This window comes from Spodoptera frugiperda, chromosome 25, assembly GCF_023101765.2.
Source record: "Spodoptera frugiperda isolate SF20-4 chromosome 25, AGI-APGP_CSIRO_Sfru_2.0, whole genome shotgun sequence".
In the NCBI taxonomy this organism is placed as follows: domain Eukaryota; kingdom Metazoa; phylum Arthropoda; class Insecta; order Lepidoptera; family Noctuidae; genus Spodoptera; species Spodoptera frugiperda.
The window spans coordinates 3,125,793-3,150,756 of record NC_064236.1 but is presented as its reverse complement, the minus strand read 5'-3'; the positions used below and the strand labels follow the sequence as shown (position 1 = coordinate 3,150,756).

At 40.5% G+C, this 24,964-nt stretch overlaps 1 protein-coding gene across 10 annotated transcripts in view; it reads left to right on the top strand.

The window, feature by feature from the left end:
• Positions 1-24,964, top strand: part of LOC118261721 (protein furry) — an 87,684-nt gene that overhangs the window by 30,471 nt on the left and 32,249 nt on the right. For all 10 annotated transcript variants that reach the window (XR_007707125.1, XM_035575884.2, XM_035592117.2 and 7 more), the window contains 5 exons: positions 4,335-4,495; positions 20,790-20,912; positions 21,887-22,020; positions 22,865-22,966; positions 23,813-23,947. Coding sequence is in view for 9 of the 10 variants with exons in the window: in XM_035575884.2 (XP_035431777.2) it covers positions 4,335-4,495; positions 20,790-20,912; positions 21,887-22,020; positions 22,865-22,966; positions 23,813-23,947 (655 nt within the window). In the remaining variant the exon portion in view is untranslated. The remainder of the gene's footprint in view (positions 1-4,334; positions 4,496-20,789; positions 20,913-21,886; positions 22,021-22,864; positions 22,967-23,812; positions 23,948-24,964) is intronic.

Genomic DNA, 24,964 nt, shown 5'->3' with positions numbered 1-24,964 from the left:
ACAATTTTGTTCCGAAAACAATCGTTACGGACTGTGTTAAGTAATCATTAACCCCGTATAATGACTCTGACTACCGCATTCAGAGACTTTTAATGATTACTTGAACTACTCCTTAGGAACGATTTTGTATAGAAAACAATTGCTAAGGACAGGGCTAAGTAACCATGTACTCTGAGTACAGCGGTGAGTGCGGCAGATAGATACGCTGCGAGATAGGTAAACAAGAGCGAGAATGTTATCAAGAAATAGTTTTCGCTTGCATACTACAGCAGCATACACTAAGTTTGAGTCTTAAGTATGAAGTTGTTGCGGTGCGCCGGATGGGCGCCAAGAACACCGCCCCAGGACCCGATGGCCTACATGGCAAGGCGTGGGTCCTGGCCTCGGAGGCTCTCGGGCCTCGATTAATAGGTCTCTACAGGGCATGCTTGGAGAGGGGCCAGTTCCCGCTTCAGTGGAAGACGGGAAAACTGGTCCTCGTGAAGAAGCCGGGGCGCCCTGCGGACTCCCCGACCGCGTACCAGCCCATTGTGCTGCTCGACGAGGTGGGAAAAGTCTTCGAAAGGATAATTTCGAACCGCCTCGTCGCGCACCTGTCTGGATTTGGGCCGGACCTCGCGGATGGCCAGTTCGGCTTCCGTAGAGGGCGCTCCACGGTGGACGCCATCATGCGCGTAAGAGACCTCACGACGGGGAATGCAGTTTCCAGGGGTAAGGTCGTTGTGGTGGTGTCTCTGGACATCGCCAACGCTTTCAACTCACTACCTTGGAGCTGCATACTGGAGGCACTCCGGTACCACCGGGTGCCTACCTATCTCCGTCGTGTTATCGAGGCCTACCTGATGGATAGGTTTGTCACCTATCCCGGTCACCAAGGTGAGTGGAACCGGCGAGAGATGTCGCGCGGTGTTCCACAGGGTTCGGTTTTGGGGCCGCTCCTGTGGAACATTGGTTACGACTGGGTGCTGCGCACCGACCTCCCGAACGGCGTCAGCGTAGTCTGTTACGCTGACGACACGCTGGTGCTAGCGCACGGGAGGTCGCACCAGGCGGCGGCCAATTTAATGGCGAGAGCGGTTGCGACAGTTGTTGCAAGGATCCGGCAATTGGGACTCGAGGTGGCGCTCCACAAGTCCGAGGCCATGTGTTTTCATGGCCGCGGGAACGCGCCACCTCCGGATGGGTCCCAAATAACGGCAGGAGGGGTTACCATCGGCGTCGAGACGACGATGAAGTACCTAGGACTCGTCCTCGACAGTCGATGGAACTTCGTGGAGCATTTTCGACATTTGGCTCCTAAGTTGGAAAGGACGGGGGCTGCACTTAAGCGGCTCCTGCCCAACCTCGGGGGGCCAAATGCCTCCTGCCGGAGGTTGTACGCGGGGATCGTGCGGTCCATGGCCCTCTACGGAGCCCCTGTGTGGGCGCCGAACCTGATGCGGCGGCCAGCCCGGGCGCTGCTCACGTCCCAGAGGGTCATGGCCATTCGAGTGATCCGCGGATATCGCACGATCTCCGGAGAGGCGGCTAACCTCCTTGCCGGACTCCCGCCGTGGGATTTGGAGGCGAAGGTGCTCGCGCGCGTCTTTAGTTTGCGCGCCGACGCGCGTCGCCGGGGCGAAACTCCACTGCCGCGCCAGATTAGTGCGTGGCGGGACGAGCTCCGGCGCGATCTCATGGCGGAATGGCAACAGCGACTGTCGCAACCGAGGGCTGGGCTCGCTGTCATTGCAGCGGTAAGTCCCCTCTTTGAGGAGTGGCTAGAGAGGCGCCACGGCGTCCTCACCTACCGCCTGACGCAGGTGCTTACCGGACATGGAAGCTTCGGTAGGTTCCTGTTTCTGATTGGGCGGGAGGAAACGCCCGGGTGTCATCACTGCGAAGACCGCCCACGGAGGACACGGTGGAACATACGCTTGCGGTCTGCCCTGCGTGGGCTGAGCACCGCCGTATCCTCAGGGATGTGGTCGGCGACGGCACCCTCTCGCGTCCGGCACTGATACAAGCCATGGTGCGGAGCGAGGGGGACTGGGATGCCGTCTCCTCCTTCTGCGAAGCAGTCATGCTAGCTAAGGAGGAGGCGGGGCGCGTGAGAGAACGAACCTCTTCACGCCCCAGCCGTCGCGAGAGACACTCCGGGCGTCGGGGATCGCGCGACGATCTCCGGCCACCGTAAGTGCGGGTCTGCGGACGACGAGCAAGGGTAGCTCGCCGCCCGACCAGAACCAGACCCGTGCGTGCGGCGCGTCGCGTTCTGCGCGCGCCTCAAAGAGCCATCAGACCACCACAGATGGGGCCCAGTAGGGCTGATGCCTAATCCGGAGCTGCGGACAACCTAGCGGGTTTACCGGGGCTCCGGCTCGACGGGCAGGAGTAGGAACGGGGTGGTTTTTAGTCAGTAAGAGTCTGACACTCCCTCTCGCCTCGCCCAAGGCGGGAGAAGTCATTGGATGATTTTCCACACTAAAAAAAAAAAAAAAAAATGTATGAAGTTGTTCGCGGTCATTACGTATGAAGTTAGTTACAATACTCGCATAATAATTATATTGTAGCATATACGGACCCGTTCCACCCTAAAAAAAAAAAAAAAAAATGTATGAAGTTGTTCGCGGTCATTACGTATGAAGTTAGTTACAATACTCGCATAATAATTATATTGTAGCATATACGGACCGTGTAAACTTCGATAGACGTATGACATTACTCATATTTCTTTTTTACATTGTTCGGTAGGTAACCATCTAATCGATTACGTATCTATGCGAAAGTACGTAAGCGCGAAATTTTGTTATTGTGATAATAATAACAAATATAGAAAACGTTTCTTTGGGAAAGTTGTAATTTTATTATGAGTACAATCACGTGTTTAAATATCGGTCACTAATTATCAATCACCCTATAGACTCTAAGTATCCTTTATAAGATACTCAGTCAATTTTAAAATTTATATTAGGATAATAAATATACTGCAGGTAGCAACAAAGGAAAGTAGAAAGAGGATGAGGGGTAATAATGAGCGAACGAATTCACGATGATAACAGGACTTAAACAAGGAGACGGACTGGTTATGCGTATATGCATAGCAAGATCCGCTTTGTGCAAAGCAGAAAGTGAGTATGGAACAAAAATATCGATAGACGTCTCAAGCGATTTCAACAGCCTCTTGAGAACGATTTTCATACACGTGGCATTATTTAGCAGAAATACATACTTATGGCCCTCAACTTTCTATAATAAGCGTAGGTAATTCTTTTTTAATGGCCGACAACGCACTTGTGTCTAATTTTTTTGTTGTAGTCTTCCATGGGCGGGGCCGATCGCTTGCCAACAGGTGATACGGTTGCTTGTTTGCCCTCTAAAAATATAAATAAACTATCTACCCCGCGGCTCTGCTCGCGTACATTGTTTTTTTTTTTTATTATACCCCCTCCGTCTCTCGTGTTGTACACCTGTAGTGGTGGTATTTTTATCGAATTATTTGATTATTTCGTACTTCATAGACATGGAGACCTAAAGTACTACTCGCACTTTGGTGTACCTTACCTTGCTGAACTGCGTGGAGCTACACTAACGCGTCAACGTGTACCTAATGTTGTTTATATAAACATTAACATTTTTAATTTCGTCATATAATCTGAATGCTTCGTTGGTCGAGTGGTCGCTAGTGCGACTGCCGGGCATGGGGTCTCGGGTTCGATGCCTGGGTCGGGCGAAGTGTCCGCCTGGCGGAGTCTCAGTATATAACAATATGCTCACCCCCTATACCTACATATAATTACTTGGGACTTGTAACACACAAATTGTGAAAAGTGGGTGTACATTGTACAGTGGCATTACGTGCCATAATGTGCACCTCTGTGCTTTAAGGATAAAAGACGATTCACCTGACTAAAAACCACCCCGTTCCTATTCCTCCTTATCGAGCCGAAGCCCCGGTAAACCCGCTGGTCAGTCCGCAGCTCCGGATCAGGCATTAGCCCTACTGGGCTTCATCTGAGGTGGTCTGCTGGCTCTTACAGGAGCGCGCGGACACGCGATGCACACCTTAGATAACATTATTAAATTACGATTATGGATACCTATTTTCTTTCAATGTAATACAGGCTATACTCTGTGAACAAAAAACAATGTTTAATTAAGATGCAATTTTCTAATGGTGAAAAATATAATTTTTAAAATCGGTCGAGTAAAATTACAACATATACACAAACGTTCCTTTTTTCTAATATAGTGTGGGTGATGGCGATGATAAGTATAAAATTGATTATCATAATGATGATGTTTTTGTTTTTTGGAAAATCAATAGGCATTTATTGAGTGTATTTTGTTGCCAGGGAGTACCCGTGCGACCACTACACCGCTATCATCAACGTCACGCTGATGTGCACGGGCTGCCCGCGCGCGCCGGTGCACGAGAGCGCGCTGCAGCTGCTGCAACTGCTCGACAAGCGGTTCTTCGGCACCGTCGGCCCTCTACCCGCCGACGACGATTCCGGTGAGTTGACACCCCTATATAACACAGCAGCTCCAGTATTAAAACTCAAGACAAGCTGAAATGCTAATTTTAACTTTATGTAATGAGGTTACAGTTCTCTTTCGCTTGGAGTTTGCAACTTTTGTGTCACAATTTCCACATTAATTTTAGTTGTACTTTATTTTATTGGCGTAGAAGATTTTCTAGGCAAGTGCGCTAATGAGAAGTTTGTATGTTTCTGTTACGTTATTCGAGTTAAACAGTCTTCTAAGACAAGAATACATCTTTAGTAAGTAAGCAAGTTTCTTTAGTATTAGACTATAGACTTACCTATGTGTTGGTGTCGCATATCATGTAAGTATTATGTTATATGTATGTACCAATGTAGCGTAGGTATATTCAGTGGTTTGTATAATACTGTAACAAAATGTGAAAATGATGAACAAGCTTTAGAGGAATGCAGTTTTCATTCGGTAAAATTGGCTTTGCTATTTCCAACGCATACCTCGCAAGTAGCGTGGTTATGTGGTCAGTGTAACTGTATAGAGATATTTGCGGGTATTGCGTGTCGGGGGTCACGGGGAGTGCTCTCCGCGCGGAGCTAATTAAATAACACTCGCACACTCGTCATCATGCACTGCTTCACCAATCATTTAGCCAGTGCTGATAGATTGTTGTTCACGTACTTTTTACACGATACAATATTTAAAATACGTAACATTGTAGATCAAAAGTTCGTGATGTCTTAACGTCGTACTCAAAGTCTTTTAATGGTTTACTTAACTGAGTCCTTAGCAATTGTTTTGGGAACAAAATCGGCATTAAGGGATAGTTTTAGTTATCATGAAATGTTTATGAGTACAGTCATTAGACGATTTTGTGTGTCCCTGACTATCGGTGTTGCAATTGTTTGATAATTGTAAACATAATTTAAGGGTTGAATTTAATTCTACACGAGGCTTAAGTCTCAACATGTCATGATATGCGCATTAGTTAGGGTCGGCTCGTATCTGACGTAAAATGCGTCGAGCGTATCACCGGTCGCACTAACGTATCATCGTGTGTGAATTTTGTGTTCTGGTGTTACGCGACGCATGTTCCTTCAGGTATGAACCGAGTCTTAAGCTTCCTAGCAGCTGCAACGAGCAACGAGACCTACGCACATACTTCATCTGTACCCATTATTAATATTTATACTATACTTAGCTGTAATAACCTGCTTACATAACATTTCCAAGGCAATCAAACATGTGAAACTTTTATTTTCATTTCAGGACATTTTATTGTTGTTGGAAAATAAAGTTTTAATTTTCATAATTTCTTTGTAAAGTATTTGTTTCATTACTTGCATTGTAACCAACCCTCATAATTATATTACCGAATATAAAATAGGTCCAATGTCTTTTTCAACTTCATGTTTATTAAACCCATAATAGGTAATCATTTGAGTATCCAATACACTTTACATTAACATACAATTCCTAAGTTACCGCGAATCGCTTCAGTTATTAAAAACACAGCAGCAATCGTCATCATTCGACCTGCCCCATTCTAGTTTTCAATACAAAGGAAAACTGGAGTAGATAAATATGAAATTCGACGTGAAATGGTTTTCAAAGGAAAGTTTCCAGATACAAATACCATTTTCCGAGTAATAAAATATTCCAGTAGTGTATGCATCTAGCTATGTCAATACAATGTAACAGACTGCCGCTAAGCCTCCCCACTGCATCAAATTGAACGGTCCGCTCGTCCCCTCATAAACGTACGACTATTAATTTGTACTACTATTGTCTAAAGCTTGGGGCAGTGATTGAATATTAATTCGTTCCGAAAACAGTAATACAGTAGTTCAAATTGTGGTGTAATTTGGTTAGATATTTAGCGATCATTATAAAACTGATTTGATTTACATTGTAGTTTTAGCGTATTGTTTACTTTAGTATCTATCGACACCCCAATAATTATAGTCATCGTATGCCTTCAAATAGGATAGATGACTAATTTTATTTTAATGTCCGTCTTACCTAAAGATTATTTTAAAACATTAGACAGGACAAAGAAAAAATATTACACACGTATTTTTATATTCTTTCGGAAACTAATAAAAATTATGTGTCTAATATTTTTTCTTTACCTTACTAACGGACTAAATAGATTTTAAATTTTCATTCCCCGTCATCATCCGGCCGAAGTTTAACTTAAATAGATTGAAAGCCTAATTAGAATGTAATAAGGAGCACAACTTATAATACAGATGAGTTACTCCTTTTGGTCTAACTTCTGTTTAAAAAGTATCGACCTAACTGTTTTGGAATAAGATGGGAAATGTATTATAGGAATATAGTTTTGAATAGGCTGATTTACTAGCGTGTACATTGTACCGAAATACTAAGATCGTGGTGCACTGGTCAGTTCGGGCACGCGTGTCCTCAAATGTCAATACGTTTATGTTTACACAGTCCGGTACATGTTGACGAACCCCAGTCTCAAAAGCTTACACCACATCATAGCCGCCGGCGGATCTAATGCCGCTACTTGTATACCTGTAATATTATTTCATGTTATGTTTCATATAGCTAGCATTCCACCTACAAGAAAATCTGAATTTACTTACTCAGAGTCATTTAATGGTTACTTAACCTAGTCCTTAGCAATTGTTTTCTATACAAAATCGTTACAAAAGAATAGTTTAAGTAAATATTAAATGACTCTGAGTGTGGCAGTTAGAGAATAATATACTTACTACCATTTGAATAGTTAGCATTGGATCACTTTACTTTCCGTATCTGCCCATAAGATCCCTAAATCGAATAGCTTAGTACTTCTTTTGGCAAATCGACGAATATGTCTAAGTACAAAAAAAATGTAAAGGAACCGTGTCTCTGTTTTCTTTTAAAATCACCCTACATATTGCACTCATGGCACTGAAGCCGATAAAAGAGTTAAGAAGTTAGTTAGCGGGCTGATAGAACTAACTCTGTTAGCTTATTGCGTACATAACTTCATATATATCGTCGCGCCAGTCTCCCATAAGGGTAAGCTGAGGCTGAGACAATAGATAAGTACCTTTGGGCTTTGTATAAATTCCCATGCAACCATACCAGACAAATCAAATAATGATACGTCGGTATTTTACGTACTTTTCGCTTGAGCATAATAGACTAGTAAGGATTAAAAAAAAACATACAACACATCAATTTGACTTAATCAATTTTTAATGCACAATTACAAAACAGTTTACTATTTTTATATCATTCGTTGTTATACTAATGAGTGGTATCTAAGGTAGAGAATATCAGAAGTTTGGCCTATTAATGGGTTTATTAAAACTAAATATCCTGCATACTTCATTAATACAAGATGAGATAAGCACAATACTTTGCAACCCTTTCATATTGGATCGTGAATTATTGGTTGGACCTACGCAGCGCGGACCGATACACAGAGCCGTATTATAACTAAAGGCATACTAGGCAAGTGCATTAGGGCGCCAGGTTGCAAAGGGGCGCTGCAAGACACCCAAACAGAGTAGCGGCGGCGCTAATAAAATTGGGTAGATAACCAATTTTATCTTAATGTCCGTCTTGTAGATTACTTTTAATTTTAAGACACGTATTTTTTGTTTTCTTACGGAAACAAATATTTTCGAAGATATATTGATATTAAATGATCATAACGTCACTTCTTGGTACGTTTTATGCGTAGAAATGACGTATTTGCTCCCACTAAAAAAATACGTTCTAATATTTTTTTATTATCTAACTGACGGACTAAATGGTTTTTTAATTTTCATACCCCGTCATCATCCCTATTAGGCGCGCCTATAAGGTACTTGCCTAGGGCGCTCTCTAGGTATAATTCGCCTCTGTCGGTGCAACTTATGACTTTTATGATAACGGTAACTACACACAGATACAGACACTTGACTCACATCACTTTTAACATATAAGTATAACATTTAACACCAACATTAATTTAGATTCAAAAGACAATATACTTATTTTAGTTTTTGGTATAACAATACAAATACACATTAAATAATATCAATTTCTTACGGCACGTAATGACAAAATACAAGACTAGTTGACAAGACAATATAAACAATATTTGCGTACAAAAATTGACCCTAATGGTCTCTGTTACACAAAGCAACACATTTTACGAACAATTTTTTAATACTACGTGACCTTATAAGATTACACCTCTCGACCGATTTCGACCACAATGACCAATCTGTCTAACTAGACTAGCCCAATACGCAGGAGATATTATAGTGCACAAGTGTGTTCGCAAACACAGATGCACTGTCCCCCTCACTCTCTAAATCCGATGGGACGGCAGACCGACACGATCGGAGAGAGGTAAGACGCAGGACCCACGCCTTTACGTGCCTTCCAAGACACGGGGGTAAAACACCGCCGAACTTCTTAACTATGGGTCAATAATGGTCATTTTACTCTGAAAATGCCATTATCAAATTTTGGTCAGACAAGTCACCCAATTAACTGCCAACCGTACAGTGAACTACCCATGTGACCTATTTTCATATCCGATTGGTAGAAAAATCTAAATCCGACCCATTCTGTGAGCCAAATGACATTAGCCCTAGTTCCATCGAAGTGACAAACAAAATAGTAAAAAAATATATGGAACTGACACTGACATAAACCAAATGGACAAATCTGTTAAGCCTTGATACAGGATTTTTCTATTCACTTACTTTGACTAGCTTCAGTGCCATTTAAATTCGTAGAGACTAATCTATATATACTCCTGAGTATCATAAGTAATTTACATTACACATTTAAGTACAAATTTAAAGCTTCACATCATACAAATAGTGATTAAATTACCTTGTTTCGTCATTAAAAACGTTCATAGTAAAGCTAAAGCCAATTATCACATCGCTTCGATTTCATTGTTAGGTACTTAGTGCTTACCTTAATTATAAAAGACTCAGACATTAAAAAGCATTACATCGATTAAAATGATTTTACATTATCCCCCTGCACAATTACTCGCAATTCTATTCTTTTCTTTTTTATAAAACGTTGCTCCACACGAGTTTTCTCCTATGTCGTGGGTGCGTTTACAAACATACAAGTACACATACACATGACACCCAGACCCGAAACAACAAGTTGTGGATCACACAAAGAGTTGATCCGTGCGGGAATCCTGCAACACGTTGCACGGCAGCCAATTGCCCAGCCAACCGTGCAGTCTACAATACTACAATCTACTATCCGTTCCTAGTAAATAATCGATAATATCGACCTACTCAAAGTCGTAGTTTATAGTAAAGACACGAATCAGTTAATTACTGTTAACTCAATTGAATTACAAGTTTGAACAACAATTCAATCCTAATTCCCCTGTTTCCCGCTTGTTGAAACTATTCGTATCATAAACATTGATGTACTGGAACAATGGAATGCCTGAATTAAACCTCCAACGTTCCATAATAAATTGCATAATCCCTGCATATCCCGCTGATAACTCATTATGGTTTCGATAGTTGCATCCCATACCCATGGTTGGTATTATGTTCTAGGCAAACCATTCATTTCTAAATCAAATTACAGTGCAGACTGCAGGGCTGCAATTTTTTTCTGTGAAATAACAGTAAAGCTATGGTATGTGTGTTATCCGGAGCTACAGACTACCTATTGGGTTTACTGGGGCTCCGGCTCGAAAAGCGGGAATAGGAATGGGTTGGTTAGTCAGTAAGAGTCTGACACTCCCTCTCTCCTCGCCCTAGGCGGGAAGAGTCAATAGATGATTTTCACCCCTCAAAAAAAAGGTGTGTTAGCGACGAACACGATGCGACGCGGCAGTAGAGCCGCATCGACTAATAAAAAAGATATATGTATTTCTCTTGCTTTGTAGCAATTAGTTCACTTAACTAGCAAACACAACACAAAAGTCGAATGTTTGGGGTCCCAGCTTTGACCGAGTTAGTTGTTTGCTAGTACGATTGAGCGCTTTATCAAACAGTATTGCATATTCTGCATCCACTGTTGTTTTTTCAATAATTAAATTAAGATTGGCGCGGAATATCAAAGAATATTCTGCAATATTCGACATGAAGACTGCCTATGTTATTTTTATTGTAACTTCCGTGAGACGTACTAAATTAACTATTATGCTATCGGCTTACTCACGTAATGTTTGAAACGGAACTAGATAGAGAATATAAGCCTTTACCATGGCTTGAAACTATTCGAGGTCCTCGTCGAACATGTTACTTGAGTAAGCGATAGTATAATAATTAAATGCCAATATTGTTTATTGGTACTAGAAGTTCATGTGAATCAAATTATAGCACGTATACATCATATGACTGAGTTGACATGACTGTCTTTGTCACTCCCTGTGCAGTCAACTGACGACACTGACTACTTTTTGTGTCTTTAAACCTAGCCTACAGCTAACATGCACCTAAAAACTACTTTCTACTGTTTTTTTTTATTTTTTTTTACTTTTTTGCCCTTATTATTATATCGACACTTCCACTGAAGTAGGTACCTATACTAAAATATGATCATGCTTAGCTAATTGCCTTATCATATTTTTATCGTTGCTAGCAATTTTATTTCTTAGACCACGACAGCTACTAACATAACATCATATGTACCTACTTTTCTACTGTTGTAGGATTTCTATTATATTCACACAAACACACATACATACATACAGACTACCGTGTTTTTCTTAGATTCTATTTCCTATATCTAAACTTCAATTGAAGTAGATCCTTAACCATTACTACTTATTTCAAGACATTTTACAGCATTAATAAATACTAATATATTTATGTATAATCCTACTAACTTCTGCCAGCTGTACGCTCGCGTTCCCGTTCCCTCGTGGGATAAAAGTCTGCAACTGACGCTAATATCGTATCGCCACGCCTTTTTATCCCCTAAGGGGTAGGCAGAAATGCCACTGTACAATGTACACCCGCTTTAGACTCATGCTTTCGCGATTACTCAATATAATTTTACATACAAGTATGTGTATAAATTAGTTGTATGACTACAAACTGAGAATTTATCGTAATTCATACAATATTTAAAAAGAAGGCAGTCCTACACCTGCCTGATTTACGTTAGGTGCTTTAAATTCTTTAACAATTCGTATTTTAATATTCGTTCAATTAATTTCACGAGATATAACGTGGCATAATCTAACAATACACTTTTCACTATAAAACTTGTGTGCCACGGCGCGGGCGCTTACATCATTCTAACATACAACACGTAAAGTTTGCCAAACAACACTTCAGTGTTTCACTTCCCTCTAATCACGATATTTAACGGTACATCGCGGCTCTGGGATTTGGTCTCCTACCTTTTGAAGCGATCAAGTTGCGGTAGGGGAACAGCAAGTATGGTATTCTCCTCTCTGGGGGGGCAGGTTCCTGGGGCACGACCTCGCGACTGACGCTAGGCACCACGTCGGGCGCCCCCTGGCCGTGGTCCTGCGCGGGGTTGACGTCGCCAGCGGTGGCCTGCTCCTGCTGCCGCAGCGGCCGGTGGACGACGACATTCCAACGGTCAATGAACGGCTCTGAGCGATGGCGGCGCACGTTGCACGGCGCGGTCGCAGCCACGGCCACTTCCCTGCCCGTGCATGCAGATGTGCTGGCTTCCGTGCAACTTACATACGACGCTGCCAACAAATGTATCATCTTAAAATACAATAAACATATTAATGACATTGGCAACCATGATGAGGTTAATTGTTACAAAATACGAGTAACTTTATCAATGATTGTTTCTTTAAAATGTTATTATTGTAACGGTCATAACATTAAACTATACAAGTACTAATCTTGCTGTACAGTCAGTTTGAAAAAAAACACAACAATGCAAACGGACTTGGTACAAGCTACCAGCACGCGCGTAGCCAGCGGCTAGTTGGTACTGCCCGCTGGCTACGCGCGTGCACAAATATAGAACGGGATTTGGAATCCCCTGTATAAGCAAGCGGCATGCATGGTAGGCAATAAAAATATGTCACAACAAAATTGAACCCTAAAATACACGATGAACTTGCGTACGAATCTCACAATAAGCTTTTACATCATTTGAATTGAAAAGCATTCATTGTCAATTGTCATGCAAACTACTAATATACGAGTTTGTGAACAAAATAACAAGAACCGTAAGTTTCCTAGAATAAATATAAACTTCCGTGGGATTCTAAACAAGAGGCAACATTGTATTATTTTACGCCCACATTTTCGTAAATTTACAAAGTTATGGAAGTCACTCGGAAAATACGTGAGAAATAACGTGCTCTAATTGGTTGAATAAGCCACGCGTCTCTTCTGCGACTGTCAACATCAACCAATCTGAGAGCAGTGTGTTACTTTCCATACTTTTTAATGAAGCGTAATTTTTATAAGCTGTTTTGTGATTGGTTGAACTGTTTAAAATTTTACGAATCCGAAATTTATCATTGGCAGTCACGTAACGCAGTTTCCAGTCGGAGATTATTAGTACATTCAATTAGTTCGTATTCCTAAATTAATTATAATCAAATGCGGTTAACATATTAATCATTAAACACGCCTCTAACCAAAAACCACGGAGTTAAATCAATAATATAATTTCACATCAAACACATAATGTTCAGTACGTAAGCTTACTAGATATTTTTAGGTTGTAATATAGTATTATGTGCGGTTGCACTCATATTACATTGCATATGAATGATGTAGTGAGCCGCACTCCATCACTAATTGCTTCTCTTGTTCGTATTCATTGGAATCAGAGGAATATTCATACCGATATGTCAGGAACGTGTTTATTGTCAACACCGTGCGTTGCGGACGACACCCACCTACGTACGTGGTCAGTAAATAGTTTTATACTTATACAGCTTGTTTTTTTTTTATCACTACCAAATTTTTTGCTGAGAGTTAGGTATCATTCAAATATTCCATTTTTAAATAAAAAAAAACTGTTGATAAACAAACCGACTTAATTGAAGAAAGTCGATAAACACATTAGACGCCATGTCGGACAACGCTGTCCGACGCTAGTGGAGGAATAGCCTTTAACAGTTTTTTGTTGGCAATGAAGGTGTTAAAAAGAACACTGAAATTGTCAAAATAGCTTTTATTTCGGAGGTCGGTCGGTGATAAGAAAAATAATAATGAAAATAAAACAGACTTTTGAAATCAATGTCAATTTGATCCTTTTAAAGTTTTTTAACCGTCTATCTTCAGTGAAGACGGTTATTCCTTTTTAATTGATAAAAGGTTTCTTTAAAAAATATATGTTTGAATGATACCTAAACTCTCAGAAAAAAATTGGCTCGTGATAACAAAATCAGGCTGTATACGTGTTACAAACTAAAAACATCTCATTTATTATAGTACTTGCATTGCATTATATTATTACGCATAGAAGTTTACAAAAAAGGTCGCCTTTATATCAACAAATTTTCGGATTGGTTGCCAAGGTTAACAGTTATTTGAACTGTTTGCATACAGTACCCTTAGTACGAGTTTGCTTTACGTTTAAAGTAATCGAAACGAGAGCGCGTTCGGCGCTCTGATTGGCTGACTCGAATAAACCAACCAATAGGTACTGCCGAAATATATTGTCCGGAAAACAAAACGGTACATATTTTAAAAATAAAATCACATATTCGTAGCTTTGTAATTAATTTGGTATAAGTTTTGATGTAACATATCATAAGAACAGGAATAAAATGTTCCTCGAACCCAGTCTCCCTCTTGTTCAGTAGTTCTATTTCTACTGGCGTCTGTCATGGTGGTCCGGGGATTATAAACGTTCCCTTCTCAAGCGTGCGGGACCGGGGTGTTGGCTTTGCATTCGATATATTTACCTTGGTAGGTTAATGAAGTGAATAATAGGATTTTTATTAGATTAATTAATGCAAAGATCGGACTTGGCTAGATTTCAAAAAATTAAGATTTGGCTTCTAAAAACAAGTATGAGAATAATTCATAAAATCATTTGAAAACTTAGTTATGAATATGAAGGACGTTTTAAGTTAAAATATTGTAAATAGTTAGAAATAAACTGATCTTACTTCTTTTGTCGTTGAACAACCAATTTAAATATTCTCAGAATTTAGAACTTGGTTTTCTATACAATATTTAAATTAATTAAGATTTAATCCTAAGAAGAAATTGTTAGACTACGTGCTTGCTACGCGCTGCTACGGGGACAATGCTTGCTACGCGCCATTGACACTATCTACGCAGCTTACTACGTGCGAAGTTTACACCGCTGCTACATGTGCTATGCACTGCTAATGCTATTTATTGCATTTCATGTGTTGCAGTGGGTTTACCTTGCTGATATAAGTCTATTGACTCATAGCCCATAAGGTATTTGATGTGGTAGGCACAAGTGTTGGACTCTAAGCCATGAAATGTTCACGTAAGCTGCGCCTAAGTGAGGAGCTTTCTTGAATTAAATCGGTGCTAAGTTTCACTTGTCGAATTGCTCGGCTATCAATCGGCAAATAAATGGTGGGGTTGGTCCCGAAATAATATTAAAACTAGGCAGAATCTGATACCCAATGACTTTGGATTCCAATGTTTGAACAAAAAGAAAATATACACAGAAATAATATAAAAAATCTCGAAAACAGCTGAATCGATTTTTTTTGAGTTTGTTGACGAAATAAGGTTCTTATAGAATCGCAGTGTCCGCTAGTTTTATAAATAAAATCTAGAAACTTTAAATCAAATCTAAAAGAAAAAAACCTATAATCATTACAAAACAGAGTTCATGCGATGCGTTTACACACATTCACTCACACACGCACGCACACAAGACATGCATTAACCTGTCGCCATAGAGACAGGGCGATTGTATATTTATTACATTCTGAATACTCGTAAATCAGTAAAGCTAGACATTCACATTGCACTATCAAAATTAATCAACTCGTTGAGTTTAATATTGAAAATTAAAAACGAAAATTAGAGGTAATAAAAACCATATTAGTACTGCTACCACTACTTCAAATATTTATCCTTTTCTAAATGGGACATCATACGGAATACATTCTTTTATAAAAACGACTACGTATCAAATAAATATAAAAGTAATAAAAAAACTTGCCACTGGAACTGACTCCGCTCCCATGGAGGGTTGCAAACTCGTCATGTAAATGTTTGCAGAAAACTATTTCATTTTAAATATGATTGCAAAAAAACTAACTAGGAAAATACATGCAGGCAACCCTTACCGCGTGTCTTTTATTAAGTAAACATAGACATCATAGAGCGAACCTTTTGGCGCGTAAAGTTGTGCAGCTTAATGAAACATCGTTGCACTGAACCGATGGTAAATGCTTTGGAATAACAGTGCAATGCAAATATCATGCGATTGCTGCGCCGAAGGGCGTTTGACGTGGTTCGAAAGTACCTGTGTAACCGCCGCAACTGTGTCGCCTCATGCGTGGCCGCAAATGCAGGGCGCGCATCTCGTAACCTTTGTACAGTCAATTCAATACATCGCACTGTGCTCTGGTAATATTTACATACTACAGTCGAAGCGTGCGCCAGTACATCAGCTCTTTGTGTAGTAAGCTAACATCTAGGTATTCACATATTTACAATAAATATTTCTTACGTCATCAATATGATGTGCATAATTTCTCTTAGTAAAATCTATGTAAGAAGCGTGTTGTCTATTTACAAATTTTGCGTTAAAACCATCTAATTATTTTACATGATAAATAGGTCGTTGTCTTCTACAAATATAATATTTGAAGAGTAGGTGTTACCTTAGATTGGATATTTCTTATTATATGTACATGTCTTATTACCAATTTTCCACTTTGTGCGTAGACAGCATAAATATCACAAACATACTTCTCTGCTTTGTTAATTGGAGCTGCAGTAGTTCATAAAGAGAGTGCTAGAAATATAGCCATCATCATGTATGATGTATCGAGTACCAGTCACTGGCTAAGAATGTGTTGGAATAGGGTATATACAGTCAGCGAGAATGTCTCTCACCTTAAACAGTTAAGTTTTTTTAAACGTTGCCCTACTTTAGGGTTTTATCCTGTGTCGTGGGTACGACTACAAACATACAAGTTCAAATACACATGACACCCCCACCCGAAGCAACAATTTGTGGATCACACAAAGAGTTGCTCTGCGCGGGAATCGAACCCGCTACACGTTGCGTTTGCCCAGCCATCGCACCAACCGCCACACGAAAATCACTTGACAATTATCCAGTTTACGTCTGATTATTTGATAATTTATAATTTTATATATAATCACTGGATGGATAGCAAGACACTTACCTGTGACACTGCCAGTTCGAGCCGTGTTGCCGCAAGTGAAGCGCATCTCATCGCGTCGGACTCGCGTTCGAAGGCACGGTATGGACTGGCATAGTTCCCTACGGAAATTCTGCCCCGTGAGACAATACAAGATGAAATTAATCCCAAAATTGGTGTTGAAGAATAGCAAGGAAAGCTGCTGCAGCGCTGCCCATCTGCCACTGTATTCACCGGAGCTCTGCAACAAAGAAACCATTGTAAATGACGATAAATGAAACGTTACACTTATATCGCCAGTTTACTTTTCCGGGAAGGACATGGGCTAAAGCTAAAGCAAAGCGTGTTACTCCTGAGGACAGCAGTTCCAATGTTCATTATGAATAGTATGCTCATTCATTCAGATTTAGTGGCCTCGGCATAAAAGATAGGTGTATTCGCAAGGTTCATTTAAAATTCGGTATCGGCAGGTTAAGGTGCAGTCGCGAGCGAAACGCCAAGTACATATAAGAGCAATCGCGCCGTGTTTAACATAGAGCATGATATAACACTATGGTAGCTAAAGCTATAAACAAACATATTTATTCAAACATGAAATAAGTACCAGAAGAAATAAGTATGTACTAGAAGAAATAAGGATCAAATCGAACAGATGCGTAGTGGAAGTCATTCCCTAACTTTTTGTTCTGTCGCGTGGTGGATCTATCGGAAATGTTGGAGCCTAATAGTCAAATACTCAAACGTCACTCAATTTTAAGACGCGCTCAAGAATAGTTCCATCTCTACAAATTCTTTATAAATGACAGAGATAGCACGATGTTTAAGTACAACTTAAAATTGAGTAGTATTTCAGTATTTTGGCGTTTGGCTGATTTTCAGTGCGCGTGAGGCTAAAATCAAACAACGCGACAGATGATGACCAATACTAGTAGAGAATACAAAATAACGTCGACCTTCACAGGATACAATATAAGATATTCTTCACTGAACTGTTTAATGAATAAAAATGATTCGTTCGGTTGAGCTCCTTTTCTTGTTAATAATAATCTGATGATACAGGGTTGCTCGTAAAAGCTTGTATTGGCTTGAATGACAGTTAAATTGTAATGCGAAAACACATGTAGGTACATACAACAAACAAAGAGTCTAATAAAAGCCTAATTTAGAAATAAAGACACATTTTTGATTTAGTTATAGGCCAAGATTTTATCAAGCAACCTAATATTTTATAGTAAAATATTTTTGATAAAATACATGACCCTATATAAACTGTATCATAAGTAATGTAAATAATATCTAATTAAAGTAACAAATACTCACCATGTCATAGGCGTATGCTAACAGACGCATTGTGTAGGCCGGCAGATTTAAAACAACGAATACTGTCGATACAATCAACAACATTCGTGTGACGCGGTGTTGCGAACGCAGCGGCGGCAGCACGCGAGCAGACATGGCCGTGCGGTCGCAGCCATACTCTGACCAGACAGCTCTCTCCACATGGAGCTCGCGCCTTTCGCGTGCTCGTTTGTACACGCCCACAACAATCCATATGTTGAAAATCATAATGATACCGAGTGGGAACGAAAATGACACTATGGTATCCGCTAAGTTGAACCTCGCCGCGTGGTCTAAGTAGTCTATGTCTATGTTACAATCGTTTATCGACGGCGAGGCAAACTTAATCAACGGAATGTTGGCGATTAATGATCCCACTAACAGTAACAAGATAACCACTTTAGCCCTTGTGACTGTGCACATGCTGTTCCGCCGTAAAGGGTATAACACAGCCACGAATCGCTCTACGGTAAAAGCTACCACTAGCCATGCGCTTAAACAACACGCTGTATAACTACTGTACACAAAAACTTGACAAAAGCCACTTTTATGGAAGATGTTCGTAATTTGAATGGTATCAAGCCATGGCGGTAATAGAAGTTGTAGAAATAACGTGTCGGAGAGCGCTAGTGCGGACAGGTATAGACTTGTCGACTGTAGTCTTAACTTCGTAGTAAAAAAAACGTAAACAGATATAATGTTGCCTACAGAGCCTAACAATACCAAGAGAGGGGTGTAGTAAACATATAAAATACTAGCAACAGTTTCGGTAAAGTTTTCGTAGTAGACGTTGGTATTAGTAGCGCGCGTAGGTGACGCGGTCAAGTTATTTGCTTCCATGTTTGTGCCGTGGAGCCGTGCGGTGGCACAGAGAGTTTCGCGAGGACTGTTAGTTAGTTTGAGGTTGTGCTGCCCGGCTTCCTACCAACCTAGCCCCCGCCCAGCTCCAGCCCCGGACCTCACCACGCCACTCGTACTCGAATGAATCAGCCCTTGGTCCTACTGGTGTACTTCCCGTAAGCTCCGCCTCTTACCGCCCTAACTTGTCACACCCACTTTGATCAACAAGTTATGAAATCTCAATGATGGTCTCAATGTCTTTTTCGCGCGCAGTTCCACTCGCGTTTGCAGAGATATATCAATCACAGCACAAATCACTAGAAATATTGTAGGAAAAATGACCCTAATATTTGTGTTTGTTTCGGATATTGCCCGTCTACTTTCAAACTGCAACGGAGTCCTTTATCGTGTGCGTCCGCGCGGTGATTCGAGCCGTTAAACTCGAAGATTAAACTAAGTTCTTCATATCATTGGCTTTCCCGTCGACCTGCGGACAAAAATAATTTAATTAGATGCGACATAACTACAAAACTACAATGTACTTATATGATATACTAGCTTTACTCGCGGCTTTCGTCGAGTGAAATATTGACTTCAGGCAAGGCGAAGTACGCATTTATTTAACATATTTGATGTCATTACAACAGATTTCGTGAAATCGTGAGACACTCACTGAGCTATTTTACATTAGGCAGTTTCGATGCACGACTGCAAATGTGCCTATGTTATCAAGTCCTCGGATCTTAAACTATCGTTGTACTGAATCTCACTCAGCTTCAATATTTTGAAAGATACATGTATATGTCAGTCTGCCATAAAAACATAATGTATTAAAGATGTTTCATTTGTATAGAAGCATTATTTCAAATTGTAAGAGCACATAATTGTGGGTACTATGTTTGAAACACCCGCATTTTTTTTTCTTCACAAATTGGTCTTATAGTCCCACTGGTTTTGACGCTGTATTGTAGTTATATTGTTCCTACATATTTATATATACAATTAGTAAATGATCAAATAATGTATCAGAGAGATTGTATTTTTTTTAAGGGTAACGATGGGTTTTCGTGCTCATTCTTCTCCATTCGATACTACGCTTTGAAACAAGCACCTAGCTTCACTGACAGATCGACTAACGGACAATTCAATCTGAAGTTTCAAAAGTACCTAAATTAGGATTAATTAAAATAAATGCTTTTTTTTAACTTTGTAAATACATGTATTATATACACAAGAAAACGTAACATACATTTCACAACTTAGGACCTCGCGACTTAGCAACTTAACAGCTCATGTTGCAGAAGAGACGACATAGTAGAAAATCCATGAAAAATAATCATATACAAAGTTTCGTTGATGTTTTAAGTGACATCGACCGTAGACAGAATAATAATAAAATCAGAAACGTTGCCATGGTACTAGGTATGTGTATGCGTGCACCTAAGTACAAAATATCAATTTTCTAGCGTAACAAAAATAAAAATGATCATTCCTATGGACTGCCTCGTTGGTCGAGTGGTCGCAAGTGCGACTGCCGACCAAGGGATCTCGGGTACGATTCCCGGGTCAGGCAAAGTATTGCTGGGCTTTTTTCGGTTTTTCGAAAATTTCTCGGTAGTAGCACGGAGTCACGGATATGGCAATAGGCTCACCCCCTAATATAACACAAATGGTGAAAAGTGGGTGTACATTGTATAGCGACATTACATGCCGTAATGTGCATGTGCACCTCTGCTTACCCCTTCGGGGATAAAAGGCGTGACGTTGTGTTACATTCCTATGTAACAAATGACTTATGTGTATGAATTGTAACAGAGTTGTATTAATTTGTGTACCGTTGTTGCAGCTTCGGACAAGGGCCGCGGCACGTTGGACGCGCTGCTGTGCACCACCTACTGCCGCTCCCAGCTGTACCTGTCGCGGCAACTCTCGCAACTGCACCCGGAGCTCACCATGCCAATGTTCTCAGGTACTGTCAACAAACATATTTCTTAAATACGAATACTTAACAAGGACACAAACTCCACGAATAAAGGTTGGCAGATATTTTGGCAAGATTTTGTTATAATTTTTTTCAAGAAAATTACTTTATTAACTAAAAATACGCGGTCGCCGACCCTCAATAGTCAGCGCAAGATCGCCGCGTCTGCGCACGATGCTTGTGAGGATCAATCCCTGTGCGATTGGCGGAACATACCTATTATTTAAAAAAAATGCCAAGTTACGTGCTGAAGACTATACAAGACTAGAGCATTGGATCAGAGCTACAAATAATTAGTCGAACTTTCCGCTTAATGCAATAGGGCAGTAGACAGGGTATGAAAAATAAAAATAAAAGTAGGTCATCAATTAAATAATAATTAAAAAACATTAGACACGTATTTTTACTAGCTTTTGCTCGCGACTTCGTCCGCATGAGATGGTGAGTTTCGGGCAGAAAAATATAGATATCTGTGTCCACGACTCCGTCAGCGTGTTACTCCATCCGTTACACAAAAATATTATTAACTTATTATATAAGAGATGAGTAAGAGAAGACCAATATATGTATAATCAGAAAGCCCCGAACTGCTAAGCTATCGGGAGCAACACGTGTTATTATGAGCCAACCATAAAAGATAGACATCCTGGAATATTTTATGTATAATTTTAAGGAGAACATTTCCGTCATACAGGGAATCAAATACTTTCAAAGATATATTGAACTAAAATATCGCGTCACGTCACTTCTAGGTTCGTTTTATACGTAGAAATGACGTATTTGCTCCCACTCCTAAATTTTGATTCCTTTTATCCTTTTGCTGGCTTATACGATAAAATAAAAAAATACGTGTCTAATATTTTAATTTCCTAACTGACGAACTAAATAAATTTTTAATTTTCATACCCCGTCATCATCCCTATTATGGTAGAACAGTTGGTAAAATGCAGTGTATCGTGCAGAGATCACGGCGCGGTTCCAGACGGCGCGCACGGAGGTGCGGCAGCTGCTGCTGCAGTACTTGCTGCCGTGGCTGGTCAACATCGAGCTGGTCGACCCCAACGTGCCGCCCGCCAACCCCCTCTCCTACATACAGGTACCCCACACCCACCACCACACTATGATCATATTACTTTACCCATGTTAATTGGGTAGTATCCTCGGTCAAAAATAAATTATTACAACTTTTGAATACAATAAAATATTCAAAAATAATCACACTCTCATTCATAAATTTGATGAACTATTTAATTTTCGATTTTTTCTAGCTAAATTTCTAGAAATAAGTCTGCTATTTGACGTCAAAAACTTATGACGTCATAACGCACTATTTCATACAAAGTTCATAGAAAATATCGTTTTTGACGTTTCGAAAAAAGTATTGAATTTGACTAGTAGGAAACTAGCCTATTATCGTTTCCAATTATGGATTAAACGCAACGTCACGCCTTTCATCCCCGAAGGGGTAGGCGGAGGTGCTCATTACGACTGCCTCGTTGGTCGAGTGGTCGCAAGTGCGACTGCCGAACAAGGGGTCTCGGGTTCGATTCCCGGGTCGGGTAAAGTATTACTGGGGTGTTTTCGGTTTTTCTAAAATTTCTCAGTAGTAGCACGGAGTCTGGAATTGTGTCCAGTGTATGGCAATAGGCTCACCCCCTATTACATGGGACTTACAACGCAAATGGTGAAAAGCGGGTTTACATTGCATTATGAATGAAACTGCTGACTAAAACCAATGAGTGTCCATTAGTTATTAACTAATATGATGAAGATAATATCCAAAACATGGATCAGTCAGTACCTAGTTACGACGGCGGCTAGTGTTTACTTTTACGGCCTACTTTAATGCTATTATGTCACATCGTTTACTTCATTACTGAGTTGAGTGGCTCAGTTGGCCGATGTGACGTGACAGAGACAATGTTTTATTTTGCCCGCAGTACTATGCTTCGGAGGCGGGCCGCAGCGGGCGGCGCGAAGGACTTGGCTCGGCTGAAGCCACTGAAATGGTGCTCAACAATCTCTTCTACATTACTGCTAAGGTGAGGATGCTGAACTATTTACAAATAATATTGCCCAAGCAACAGTAACCTGTTGTTCCATTTAAATCCACGAGTACAAACTTTAAACAAAACATCTTATCTACAAAAATTTTGCTCCATGTATGCTCAACTAGCATTTGTACAATAATGGCATAAACAGGCTCTTTAATTTGGAACGTCAAAATATTATTGGTCCATCAGTAAAGCTCGTTTTAAAACATCAATTTATATGGAAAAGAGCAAACAAGAAACTCAGTTTTATTATTCTTCCTATAAAACCCGTATGAGCTGTGTAAACAAATCGCTGGCAATATAATCAGGTGTATTAGCGATATGGCCAGCGTTAGTGCTAGACACATGCGGAGGGCGGGCACTCGACGTAAGTGGCGGTTGACGAGTGACATAAGTGTTGTCGCGCAGGCAGTAGCACAAGGCTGACGCGATTTAGAGCAAAGGGGTTTAATGTCGCGAGATTGCGGCGGGCGCACCTCTGTTTGCACCATCACTCACCGTAGAGGGCGCAACCTTGCCTTGCCGTCCTACGCAAACCGCGCATGTAACGGGTACTCGTGCCCAAACACATTACATCCTACTGCCTCTGTTACCGAGTATACGTACAAACTAATTGATACTCTACCTCTGACAAATATGTACGTACTGACGGACTAACTCACTCCACCTAACGGACTTGTTCGCATGATTATGAGTAAACTTCCGATACCCTGACCTATGGAATAATTTACCATATCGGTGACCTTGCAACTTTTTTGTTCGTTTCCCTTGAATTTTGTAAGATGGCCTAATTTGGATAATTCGTTATAATGATGTGAGGATAATGTTGTTTAGTTCTCGGACAACCACCCGAAAGAGATCGAGGAGCTGTGGTCGACGCTGTGCGCGTGCTGGCCCAACAACCTGAAGGTCATCATCCGCTACCTGATCATCGTGTCCGGCATGGCGCCCAACGAGCTGCTGCCCTACGTGAGTACATACTACCCAGCAAACTAAGCAATTGTGATTTAACACCAGATACCCTATGTGGTGGTAGCAGAGTAGAATACAGTACCCTTAGTACCAAAAAATGTTATCCGTATACAAAAGAAGTGCTTACAGCATTTCCGAAACTATTACCGGTATAACCCAGTGTGTACCAATCGGCAGGTGACTAGTATCTCTAGTAGTATAGTAGTATACCCAGTCATGAGCAAATATTTACGTTTATCGTAGAATTAAAAGCTAAAAACTGGTAATGAGTTGTTTGTGATAAACTAGCTAAAGACTACAACTACTGCGAGATATTTCTTTCTTTCTTTCCAACAATACCCTGCCTGCCGACTCCTCCTCTGTTTCAATAACCTTACGAAATTAACTAAAAATAACAGATTACTCGCGTAAATAAACCGAGAATAGCTCTGCTACTTTCGAGTCACAAAGGGACTTTTCCTCTTGAGCAGCGCGGACGCGGCGATGTACTAGTACTTCCATTATTTTTATTTTACCCTACGAAACGCGTTGCTACACAATACAGGCAGCTAATTACCCGTCGCTATGGAATTTCTCAACAATAATATTTTTATTTTTCTGTATCCAAGGGTTATAATCTTCTTAAAACGATTAGATACACGTTTTTCTTTTTTTTATGCCTATCATAAATTTAACTTATTATTTTGTAGGGATTAATCGTTCCTAATTGTCTTGTTAACAAAAAAAGTACGGGATTATACGGTTATTATTTTGATAAGCGGACAGTATAGGGGGAGTGTGTACCCCACCTAAGCCACTTGTAAAAAAATATCCCTTCAAAAAAATATAATTGTAAAATTGGTGATTGACTTCGATGTTTTATCTTTTTGGAGAGTATGCAGGGAAATTGGACGACTTAATTCCTCACAATCCATTTCACCATCGATTCAAGTTGCCTTATGCGAACAACTAAGGAGAACTCTTTGCCGAAGTCTTTGTTTCCTGAACATAACAGGGGTGTCTTCGTACAGACTT